At 37.8% G+C, this 13,233-nt stretch overlaps 1 protein-coding gene across 1 annotated transcript in view; it reads right to left on the reverse strand.

The window, feature by feature from the left end:
• Nucleotides 1–6,363: 6,363 nt before the first annotated feature.
• The window catches only part of LOC140229965 (N-alpha-acetyltransferase 50-like), a 7,164-nt gene continuing 294 nt past the window's right edge, over nt 6,364–13,233 (reverse strand). The window contains exons 2-5 of the mRNA XM_072310164.1: nt 10,964–11,100; nt 10,232–10,354; nt 9,107–9,173; nt 6,364–8,656 (exon numbers count right to left, since the gene is read on the reverse strand). Of these exons, the coding sequence (XP_072166265.1) occupies nt 8,482–8,656; nt 9,107–9,173; nt 10,232–10,354; nt 10,964–11,100 (502 nt within the window). The 3' untranslated portion in view covers nt 6,364–8,481. The remainder of the gene's footprint in view (nt 8,657–9,106; nt 9,174–10,231; nt 10,355–10,963; nt 11,101–13,233) is intronic.

Here is a 13,233-nt window from a genome sequence, read left to right on the forward strand (position 1 = left end):
TTTTGACCAAGATATTCAATTGCATTTTTGTTTTGCTTTGTTTTGTTTTGTTTTATTCATTTCAAATCTGATTTCAAATACCAAGCTACTGTACTACTCTAGATTTTATCTATCCCTTCTCCCTCCCCTCCCCTCCCCTCCCCTCCAAGGGTATTCCCCTCCCCGAAATCATGTCTGTCCACATATCAGACATTGTGGAGCATTCCAATAGTGGGGAAAAACAAAAATTGAGGTAAATTTGAGATCTCAGGAGACTGGAAGATGTAGCCAGTATCGGTTATCTGTGTTGACCAAATTTCCTTTCCTAATATAAGTAGGACTCTTAGCATCAACACACCATATCGTTGGCAAGGAATGTTGGGGAGAACTTATGATAGGGGGGTCACCAGCATGGTGCAGTGGGATGGGTTTGTCTCAAGGCCATCTCCACCATGGCTTCTCTTTACCAGCCACAAATGTGGCTCTTCATGGCACAGTTGCTCTTCTCCAAGTCATAGCTCCATGGAAATTTGAATTAACCCTTTAACCTGTTAAGGACGGTCTGATTTTGCTACGACACGCATTTCCTGTAGACACCGAGTGTACTCGGGACTCGTCTTCAGCAGGTTAATTGTGGAAAAACTAGTGTGCCATGCTCTGACCCAGTGGTTACTTAATACTATAACTCTGTAGAACATAAAGTGAACTTTTGATTCAGCACATGATGAAGAATGAGTCCTTTAACCACACATTTGCAAGTTAGCTGTTGTTTGTGCTTTTAACTTTGACCCACCTTCTACAGAATGTGACTGATAAAGGTCATGTAAAGAGATACGTAATGTTCTGTCATTTTTTTAGAAGCTGTCTTTAGATCCTATGTGATGTGCTTTCCCCTGTTCAGTGGGACAATGATTATGTACATTTTGACGTGGACATTTCTGATTAAGGCTGTTCTTTATTTCTCAAGAAGAGTTTTGAGATATTGTGCTGTTATTGTTACAAAGACATATTATAGTTATAATTGAAATGTTTTAGAAGTGATTCATCCAAGTAGATACGTATAGACAAATTGATTTTTGTTCCGCTTACATGAGACATGTCTATCACTGAAATTTGGAGTATTTTGCAGTTTATTGTGCATACTGTTGTATTTATGAAGTTTCTTGCTGTAGTGTGAATTTTTGACAGTTGAACATGATTGCATATGTTGGCAGGTTGTGTTGTAAATAATCAGATATCAAACTTCAAAGCCCCATGCTCTGCATTATTCCATGGCAGGGCAAACCATGAACAGCTCATGTGCTTTGCTACCAAGCAGTGCTTATGGATAAATACTGTTTGATGCCTTTTAACAACTTTTACGCACAGTGGCAGGATTTCACTGCAAATATGAAAAATGTAAATGCATGAGACAAGTGTGGTTGGTGAAGCACAAAGCCAGGTGGCAAGCTATGGTATCTTACAATCAGATATTCAGTCCATCGCCCTTCAAAGAGTAGCAGCTGAAGCTTTGTCAGTAAACCTGGGATGTGGTCCAGCATGCCATCAGGAAGGGAAGGGATGTTGTATCAGCTTCCTCAAGCCGCAAAGTGTTGCAGTAATAATGAATATCTATAGGCTCAGCTCAAGATGGAGGATGATGCATCCGATCCTAGCTAATTAACAAATCATTACCAAGAATTCTTTCAGTAAACAATGTCACAATCCTCATGATAGTTTGGCAAATGCACACATTCTTGTTTCACTTGTGCAGTTTTTATCTGTAGGAGAGAAGTGTAATATAATATGGAATGAAAGTGAAATTCAATGCTACAATAAACACAGGAAGAGTATCTGATGCATGTATGTCTGCACAACCCAAAGTTGGGGGAGGGGGGATTTGACCATACCATAGTGTTTAGTTTTTGATATGCAGTACATAAGGTACTTGCACTTGTGGATGAGCTTTAAAGTGTTCCAGATGCATATATGTATCATACCTTTTTGGCATCATGTTCATAGTTTTCCTACGAGCAGCAGATTCAAATCTCTATGGTGGGTACACTTCCAATGCAAATTTAGAGATGCTGATTTCTTTACAGCGTGGGATACTGTATTTCTTGTGTATAAACAAGAAGATTTCATTTAGTAATGCTCATTTTTGGAGCAGTTTGGTGTGGTTTCTATCATGTGTCTTTACAGACAAGGTTACCAAGTCAAAGTTGAGATGGTCATTATTTCACCAACATAAAAAAAAGCACATATTTCATCATTGTTTTTCCAATTTTTTTTGTTAATGGCATTATGGGGAAATATGTAGTGTATATTTTTCACAATAACTTCATGGCAAAATACAAAATTCACATCGAAATACATCGTTTTGACTCTAAAATCTGAAGTTTCCCATCAGTATGGTTTCTATTTTGCGTCAGTTGAACTTGTATTTCATCCATATACATCTTGTTTCAACAGATGGGATCTATTTTGGTGAATGAAGAGTTGCGATTGATACACATTTTCTATTAATGCATGAGTCTGATTTCCTTGTGGCAAAGTTATTGTAATTTTTTTGAATATCTTTTGGCCGGTAGTCAGTCACAACTCTGTGCACAACAGGTAATGGAGCCTCAATGCAAATGAAATGTAGTGAATTGTCTGTGTATATTCCTCTGTTTTTGTGCCATGTATCATATGTAAATATGTATGAAAATATTCAGAGGTTAAAATGGGTAGAAGAAAAAAAAAAAAACACATACTGAACTTGGGTGAAATGCATGATTCCGCCCAATGGATGCACATATTATGTATTAATCTACTTGGCTCTTTGATGAATTAAAGCTCTTCTGAAAATATGATGGCAGATTTGATGTCTGTTCGTGTGATATCTGCATACAGTGTCTGGCGTGAGAGTATGAACTGGTGTACACAGTGAAATTTGCCGGAACATTGTAGTCGGCTCTAGAATATGTGTATAATGTAACCCCCTCCATTAATTTGGACATGTGTGTGTATATATATATATATATATATATATATACACACACACAGACACAGACACACGCATTTGGATACTCTCTCCCTCAAACATATTTCATTTGCTTTTTCCTATTTTGATATACTGTGTACAAAATGTACAGGGTTCATATGTCAGAATTAAACAAATGGTAGTCTACAATTTGCTACATTTAAATTCACACAGTGCTGCCAGCATTTCACTTATCAAAAACTTTAACAGGCTGGTATAGCTTTGTTGAGATGGGGCTTCAGGTTTCCAGTTTTTTTGTGTGTGTGTTTCTGAGACAAGGAGAAACCCCTTGTGATAAATGAAAGAATGTGTAATTTTTAAAGGGAATTCACAGTTTATTTGATGAAAATCGGTCTTGAAATGGCTAAGATATCCATAAATAGTGATCCTAATAAAATGCGACAGGCCACGACTTTCATAAGGCTCTCGTTGCTTCACAGTGTTTTTTTGATACCCTGTATCTTAGTCATTTCAAAACAGATTTTCATCAAATAAACTTCCAATTCCCCTTACAATTTGTATATGCTTTTGACATTTCATAGAGCGGTTTCTAACTTTTGCAAAACATGACAATCTGAACATGTGAACATTTAAAAATTTGAATGTAATTCTTTAAATTATTTGCTTTATCTCACAAGTGTCACAGAGATTGTAAAAATGACATTGAATGATTTGACTTGAGACAGAAAACTAGTATTTATAACCTTAATTTTGAAATATTATGCATACTTGTGAAAATAATGGCAACAAAAGTGAGTACACCCTGTGTAATATTTGCATAGAAACATGGTTAAGTCTGGAGTTTTATGGTCAACAGCACTGGTCATAATTTTCCTCAGCACAAAAAAACCTGTTGATATGATGTGGCACTGCCTTATAATGCCCCTCTGCATTCTTTTATCTGTGTTTCACTCCTGTTTGATGACTTCTTGGAGTGGTCAGGGTTTGACTCATTTTAATTCTTGTATTCCTCTGTGCATTACTACTAGTGTGACTAGCGAGGTCAGGAGAAATCATCGAACATGTAACTGACTCCCTCGCTAACTTTTCAGAAAAGCAGTTACATGCATGGAACACGAACTAAAGGTCACTACCATGTAGTATCAACATGTTTTTCATGCTAAGGAAAATTATGGCAAATGCTGGAGCCATAAAACTGCAGATTTGATCATATATCAATGCAAATATTACACATGGTGTACTTAATTTTGTTGCTATTATTTTCATGAAATATGCATAATATTTCATAATTAAGGTTATGAATACTAGTTTTTGCCTTAATTCCTATCACGCCAGGTCCTTGTTACAATCTCTGTGAGACTTGTTACTTGAAATCACAACTTGAAGAATTACATTTGAATTTTCAAATGCTCATTTTCTGTTGGATACTGTACATGTATTATGTTCATGGTATTATACTCCCAGGTGTTAAACTGTTCTCTATTCATGTTATATACACGACAAATGAACCAATTCTAATTTTCCTCCTGATAAAAATTTTCTATTGAAATTTCCTCCAGACATGGCCTTGTACAGTATATGATTAGTGTGCATGTATATTTTCAAAGGGATGGTTAGTATTGGTGGGGATGAGGATTGAGCTTGTAACCTTAAGCAAGATACTGAGGAACCATTTATGGAATGTTACAGAGCATAACATTCTAAGAGGAATTCAAAGTTATCTGATGAAAGTTGGTTTTGAAATGGCTGGGATATCCAAAACAAATCGATCCTAATGAAAGGTGGGTCCCACCTTTTATTAGTATCGCTTGTTTTGAACATCTCAGCTATTTCAAAACCAATTTTCATCAAATAAATGTTGAATTCTTCTTGGAATTACATGATGCTTTTTCATATTTCATAAAAGTTTAACACCTGATGGCAAATCTCAACCAAAACTGTACCATCCCTTTAAGACCTTTTTTTTCTCTGTGTGTGTCCTTGGTGGATATGCTCTGTCTGTGCCTAAATAGAAATATCAACACACACATACAGAACACCAATACACTCCCACGCACAATGTGATTGTAAATACCATTATGTCCAAAAAAAAAAAAAAAAAAAAAAAATTACAACGGGACCCTCCGAAATGATATCTTTAAAAATAGTGAATCAATCCAAATACAAATTCAGGGTATGAAACTATAACTCATTGCCCACATCTTACAGAAAACCCCATTCGATTTGCTTCAGTGGTCAAAGAGAAATGAGGAATTTTGTAGAGGATGTCAAGAATCTCTTCCCTCCAAGTTCTGTCTATTGTATTCACACACAAAAGTGCTAAACTTGGCAGAATCAGACTCATGACATGCTTTACAACTTGTCACATTTCTCTGTGACCGCTTAACCAAATTGAATGGGGTTTTCTGCAAAATAGAGCTAAGATGTTATATATTTTAAGATCCTGAAGTAGCATTTAGACAGTTTAAAAATATTGGGTGTTATCAATGCGAAAATTTGATTGTAATTTTTTGGGGGACATACTGTACAGTAGCAATTCTTGAGTACAGTGTAGTTTAAGTGTGATCCAGTTAACTGTAAATTTCCTCCTGCTCAAGAATGGAGCTAGAAAGAGAGAGCTACATGGTGTGGACAACAGACGAAGGGTATACAGTATTCAACCCTTAAAACAAGCTCTTCCACTGGTTTGTTTTGTCTTGTTTGTTGCTTGTTTGTTTTATGGCTGTTTGGACTCTGCCAGTGAGATTGGTTGATATGTACAAATGTCATCAAGTTGATGACAAGTTCTGAATTTTTGTTCCTGTATTTTGTTGACTTCCTTTTACGTTGACATCTACGCAAGTCGCCAGATATTCTCCGGTCCCGTACATGAGGTTTACTCCACACCATACATTTTTCTATCACAGTGACGTTAGTCATAAATAACCCCATATGCAATTCTTATACAGCTGTACATAATGATGTCTGTGCCTCACAGGACTCCAATTTGCCTACAAAATGCACACTCTGGATGATACTCTTGTTGTGCTAAAATGAAATAGCAATGACTTCTAGGGGAAACAGGTTGTAGCTGCTAAATAATCAACAAAAAAACACAACTTTTAAAATAAAAACTGTGCAGTTGTGAGCTGCTGACACCATTACCTCTGCTTATTTGCCTTATTTGGTTGTGACTAACATCACAACTCCATGATAAATTGTGAAACTTTGAAGTTCCATAACTTTCTCATCTCATGTCCTTAATGACAAAAGTTCCTCCATTCTGCTTTTCTCACTTTATCCTAGTAGTCAACCTTGAATATAGCATTAAATTGCACATGAAAATATTTGCCTTGGGGTCTTCGACAAAGCTTTATGAAACAACTTCCATTTCCCTTGTCTAACCTCCCAATAAAGAGAATGAAAAAGTACAAAAAATGTATATTGTCCATACAATGATCTTTATTACAGCATAGAATGTTGGCATAATCGTTGAATATGATCCACTCATTACTTTCTTCACAATGTTGCCACAACCAGTGGACAGTCACACATAAATACACTGAGATTGATATCTCTGCATTCTGCAAAAGTGGAGACTTTTGCGTAAAGGTGCATGGTCCCGGTGTTTTAGTCAAATGTGTACGCGAGCGCACGGCGCAAGTTTCCTATAGAGACCTACGCTATTGACTCCTCTTTAGCACTTACGCTTTGGCCCACTTTGAGAAGTCCGATTCACTGTAGTCAGTGGTCGGATCACAGTTCGGCCCATGATTCGGCCGAGGGGGATGACAGCCTTAGCAAACTTCTTTTGTGATGTCATAATAAGAAGCACATATGCACGCACCCTGGCATTATTACAGACTGTGTGATGCGCAGAGAAGACAACGAAGGCAACGTTACTTAGCAACACCTACGCCCTTTACTCTTGATGACAGCTAAACTTCGGCAAATCTTCATATCAATGCTAACGGTGATCGGCAGTATCATCAACAGCGCCCTCTACACTACCGGGACTATGCACCTTTAAGCAATGCCACAGGATAAAACTCATGTTGCTCCATAGTCCACTAGATCTGAAAATACAAACTCATGACACAAACTCTCATGTTGGATCTCATTGATTAAAGCAAAACGGAGCAGGGATAGGGAGAACCTAATAAAAAAGAAAAGAAAAACAGCACTGTGAAATGTGTAACAAAACTCAACCTGGGCTATTTCCTTTGGCTGCAATTATCACACCAAATTCTATGCACCACAATTAGTGCAAGGTGATTGACTAGCATCAATCCTAGAGTTATAATGCACAAATTCTACTCATACTGAAGGAAATTCTGTACTACAATGCAGTTTGCCTGTTTAAGCATGAAACTGAATGGAGTACAAATATGGCTGCCATGCTTCCATATTGTTCAAACTGAGTAGAAATTATCATCTTAGTTTAAAGCTTCCAAAATCTGAATAAATTAAATCACTTTCTCTGCTATTCATATCAGTAAAATATAAAGCCATTTTGGGGCATTTATGCAGTACTTAAGTGGAAACTCAATCAACTTATTCTGCAAGATTTGCAAGCATAACTCCAGTAGAGCATCTGATCTGCTGGCCCAAAAGAGGGCTAGGAAAACTACATAGAGGACTAGGAAAACTACAAAAGACTTCCTGTGAAAACAATGTATTCCGAAGGCTACTGAGGTATGAGGACACAACATATAAAATAGTTGCATTTTGTTTCGTTTTTAGTGAAGAAAATACATCTTTTTAGTCATATGATTCATCAAATCTACCTTGTACACCAACATGCAATACACCTCTGGATCACAGTCACATTACATGTTCTCCCTGTTACATGAAGCAAGCCTTTGGTGGTGTTTGGGGAGATATGAAATGACTGCATGTTGGCCAGCTTGATAAGGGTTTTAAGAACTTTTTCAAAATTGAAAATTAACACCACAAACGCCCCAGCAAATTGTAATTAATGTGAATCTCCTCATGCCAGCTACAAAGACGTACACACAATTTTTTTTTAATTTATTTTCTTATGAAGACAGTTAATTATTTGCAAATTATACTGAGAGCATTTCTTCTATATTACACCATGCAAATATTCACATTTGAACTGCTTGTTCAGAAACACAGCAAACATAAAGATGCTACTGTGGGCATGAATTAAGCTGAAAAAAAAAAAAAAAAAATTATTAGCATTATCTGCATTCACCTAATCCGTTGGGGCAAAGAGGGGAAAATGCCAAACACAAACTTGAGCATTTTGATGAATGTTGAGACATTGATAGTGCAGGCTATATTTGGAATCTTGGTACATATTGTTTCATGTGTAGTGCTGGTATCACGCATACGCTTGTCCATATCCACCTCTCCGCAACGGGGGCGGATTTTACTGAGAAGCTTAGGAGAAGTGATTCCTGTCCGCTACATTCACACACTGCTGAGATCCCCTCACGAGCATTCTCCCAATTAACTTCAAAGAGGATTTTACAGTTGAGGCGTCAAGAAAAAAGTTCTAGTGTGATTATGTGAGTTAGGGCGTCCCCTTGGCCTCACGACGAAGTCTGCACACCATTCTGACCAGTGTGCTTATTTCGTAACGACTTCTGGAGTACGTGGGCGTCAGCCGGCTCAATCCGCTTGTAGTAGTGCTCCTTGGTCTCGATGATCTCAAACTCAAACTTTTTGTAGAACTCGATGGCCGAGTCGTTGTTGATCTGCACATGCCTGTTAGAAAGGTGAGACCAGAGTGAAGAGATATATGATGAATGTACAGGAATCTACGTGGAGCAAAGACAGTTTGGAGTGGCAGCATTCTTACTGGGAAACCAGGGACCTGTTGCTTGATAGTTGAAATCGAATGTAAGTCAGAAAACCAAGCGTAAGTCTACAAATACTCAATTCTGATTGGCCAATACCTGATTTTTGCTTGATTTTCGGACTCATGTTTGACTAGTATCTTCTGACGCAACAGAGCCCAGATAAGAGAAAATCTGTACTTAGTCAGATAATAAGCAGAAAATGTTCTTTCAGATGAAGTTTCAATAATGTTGACCTCTGGATATGTTTTAGATCATGCCAAGGACAATTATCATCCTCAGGTAGAACAGATTTTTTTGTCTTCATGAACAAATGTAAGTGCACTAGAATTTTATCACAATGTGCATAAGTACTCACAGGTAAATGTTGTCAATGCGGCCATCTCTTTCACAGAAATCCAGGACATGTTTCAGCATTATTGTTCCTGCAGAAGAAAAAAAAAATGGTACTTCATTACAGCATTGTTGCCAAAAGAAGCCATACTGACGACATATCAAACTACACTGTAGCCCTTCTTGGTACTCCGCTCCCTCCAAACTACATTGTATTAATCACTCTTTGATATAGAGTACTACATTATCAGTCATGCCCATCGACTACTTGTAAACCTAAAAATGTTCCCGTGCATTTTAATTTCACAAACTTTGTGAGCCAGGATTCGCGAAATTAAATGTACACAATAGTTCACATCTATACTATATGCACTGAATGCCAGTGGCAATTCGCATCTGAAATTTTGTTTTGATTGGGTGGTTTGTTTGTTTGTTTTTTTTTTTGGGGGGGGGGGGTAGGAGGGTGGGGACAATTCACTCATGCCAAGTCTGTGGCAAAGAATTACCTGCACACGACCTTGCATTTTTGTTTATTTATTTTTTAATCATGTTTATTTTCCATTTATTTTTTATTTCTTATTTTTTATTTTATTTTTTTATTTCTTTATTTTTTTTATTTATTTATTTATTTATTTATTTTTTTTTTTTTTTTTTTTTGGGGGGGGGAGGTTAACTCACCTATGCCAAGTCTGCAGTAGAAAGCTAGACACCCTGGGGGAAGGGGGAGGTTTCTTATCCACGCCAAGTATTTGATGGGGAGCCAGAAAACCTTGGATTAAAGTGGAGGGGGGGGGGGGTACTCACCTATGCCAACTTTGTGGTAGGGAGCAAGACACCCTGAGGATGGGAGGGGGGATACATACTCATGACAAGTATGTGATAGGGAGCCATAAAACCCTGGATTAAAGTCAAGGGGGAGGGGGAATTAATACACCTATGCCAAGACTGTAGTAGAAAGCTACATGCCCAAGGGGTAGTGGGGGGGGGGGGTGGGTGGGGTGGTTAGTCACTCATACCAAGTATGCCATAGGGTGGGGAAGGGGGGGGGGGGTTAACTCACCTATGCCAAGTCTGCAGTAGAAAGCTAGACATCCTGAGGGAAGGGGGGCAGTTTACTCACTCATTACAGTGGAAGGGGGGGCTAACTCACCTATTCCAAGTCTACGGTAGGGTGCCAGACACCCCAGGGTCATGATGTACAGTCGCCTGGACCCATCTTCTGTGGTATCTATCCTGCAGCAGACCGCACCCACTACGATGTCATTGTAGTATGCTGAGTGGGGTTGGAGTACAGAGACCAAAGATCACTTTTTATTGCCTTCATGTTATCTGATGTGAAAATACTTTTCAAGCTTTGAACTTTGCACAGTGACTGAGATAACATTACTCTTTAAAAAATGATTATAACTACATGATCCATGGGGAGGGAATGTGAGAAATAGAGAATCCTCGAGTCATAGCAAATGATTTGTTAAAATACTTTTTACTGCCTATCAAATGTTTCTTTTTGCCTATCAATTCATTTGTTTTGTTTTGTGCCATTTTGCAATTTTTTTCCCCCAAACTGCCATGAAAATCATATTTTTCTTCTTTGGAAATTGTTATATTTGTTAAGGACGAGTCCCGAGTATACTCAGGCAGACGAGTGTCTATGAGAAATGTGTGTTGTAGCAAAAATCAAACCGTCCTCAACGGGTTAACAGTTGACATTTGGCACATTGGTGACTAACCCAGAAACCTGTCATATACTTTGAAATTAAATGTCACTGAGCATGTCAGACTGAAATCCTTTTGATAAAAACATAAAGAACAGAGAGAAACATAGGGCCCATATTGTCTAAATGCTAATTCTAAACAAACTTGACAGATTATTGTATCTCACCCAATTTGGCTAGCTCGCCAACCTCAAGGACATCTTTATAGAACTTGTCGTTGTAGGAGACGGGAAAGACGACCGAGTTGAGTTTCTTCAGCTGCTTGATGTTGTGTGGAGTGATGTCCCCAAGCTCAATTCGACCTCTGCAAGAAAGATGTAATGGAAAAATTAGTAATTTTGTACACCTGATATTTGATTCCTCCTGTCTCTTCTTCTCTCCATTATGGGGAAAACAAAAACAAAACCAAAAAACACATCAAATGCAAGTTGGTTTAACACTAATATTACGGGGAAAAAAGTGTTTGTTTCTTCCATCTTTGACTACTTGTACACTGCACTATTGTAATGTAACAGGTGGTGTTACATTTGGAATGTTATTATGAAGCAGAAATGAAGGAGCTCAGGTACAGTTTTGGTACATTTCATCGATGCAAAGTGTTTATTCACAATCGTTCGGAAATATCATGATGAAGTTCAATGACAAGTTAAAATGATGAGTATCTACATCAGAGTAAAATATAGAAGTATCAAGATGCAGGAGAGAGAGAGCAATATCAAGTAGAGGTTGGCTCTCTGATGTCGAAATCATCATCTCTCTTGGGGCCTTGGAAAGAACACCAAACTTGGAAATGTTCAATGGGTGATGGGTGAGAATTTTGGTAAGACAACCAATCAAAAAGGGATAACTAAAAAGAGTGACCAAAGGGGTTGTCCTAAGGGGTGATGTTTGACCAATTAAAAGAGGGGGATTCTTTTGTGGAGGAGGAAGTATTATAAGATAAGGGGCAGACAAAGAGTCTGGTGGTTCACAAGGTGTGTGTATATAATCTTTGGGTAATTAAACCAGGGACAAAGAAGGTTTGTTACGAGGGTGATTAAATGACTCCTTGATGTAAACATCAAACAAGGGTACTTAACGACAGGAAATTAATAGTAAATAATCTTGGTGTTATATTCTGAGGTGAGTATACAAAAGCAAGGGAATTTAAGTTGAGTTGTTAATGAACAGGAAGTTATCCCCAAAATATCCTAAATATACATTACACTATATTGCTTTCTTTCTGGTTTATCTCAACACCAGGGAATCCCACAAGTTTTGTTGCATCTGGACAAAGGACAATGCTCAGAATTTTTAAGGAATTCTCATATTTTTGCAATTGAAACTTTGGAATGGTTGTATTTGAATGCAACATATGCACGTATGTATATCAATAATCATGATATATGCATTTTTGAAATGGGTTTTGAGTATAAAGCAAAGTATTCCAATGTTGAGGTATGGATATGATGAAGTAAGAAACACACATTGAACACAATGTGGTCAAAAGTGATAGAGAGATTAAATAAAAGTACCAGGCAAGCACATCCACCGTCTCCAGATGACACCACCTACATTACAACTGGAAAACTGCATCATATACACCAAATACACTTTAGCCCAGCCTACAGGACTCGGTATCGGTATTTACATGATGTAGACGCAACTGTCTACATGCTATCAATAAAAGTCCGACCCAAATCCTAACCCCATACTGTATACAAAATATGAAAATATTGCTTTCACAGAGGTTGCTTATTGAGGAATGCATGTGTGTGTGTGTTTGTCTGTCTGTGGTTTTTGCTTATCGCAAGTTCAGAGTGTGATGGTATCCTTTAAAAAAAAAAAAAACAAAAGAAAAACAATATCTCTGAATGTGCCGATGCTGTGACTTAAATCAAATCTACAGGGGTTGAATGCGGCCCATTTTTCAGCGGTCTTGTCCGCGCATTGATACTGAACGCGCAAAGTGCGTGTCCGAATTCTGGAGACTCAGGAGACCCGACAGATTCTAGGGAATTAAATTTATCGAATTGTAATTTGTATTCAAGGACACTCAGCTTGTCAAGCAAGGCCAAGGGTGATAAATGTTTTGGTATTTTGTGACATTTTATGATGTATTTAAAAAAAAAATCAACATTGAGAAAAAGTAGTTTTGATATATTTAACATACATTTTTATATTCACTATTTGAGTTGAACAAATGACAATTGTGCACTACACTACGGCCCTGGGCTGTGCTGTGGCTGTGCTGTATTGCATGCAGCAGGTAGATATGAGGGGCTGCATATTTTGAAATAAGATCGGGCTCTACTAAATTCTTAGCACATGTTATCTAACAAACAATAAATTGAATGCGGAACTACCGCTGCATGCAGCTCTTGCCATAAAAAGATAGGCGGAGTTTGATCTGTTGGAGTTGGAGTCAATACGGGATGACAACAACTCCACTCTCTAC

The sequence above is a fragment of the Diadema setosum genome, chromosome 6 (assembly GCF_964275005.1).
Source record: "Diadema setosum chromosome 6, eeDiaSeto1, whole genome shotgun sequence".
Classification (NCBI taxonomy): Eukaryota; Metazoa; Echinodermata; class Echinoidea; order Diadematoida; family Diadematidae; genus Diadema; species Diadema setosum.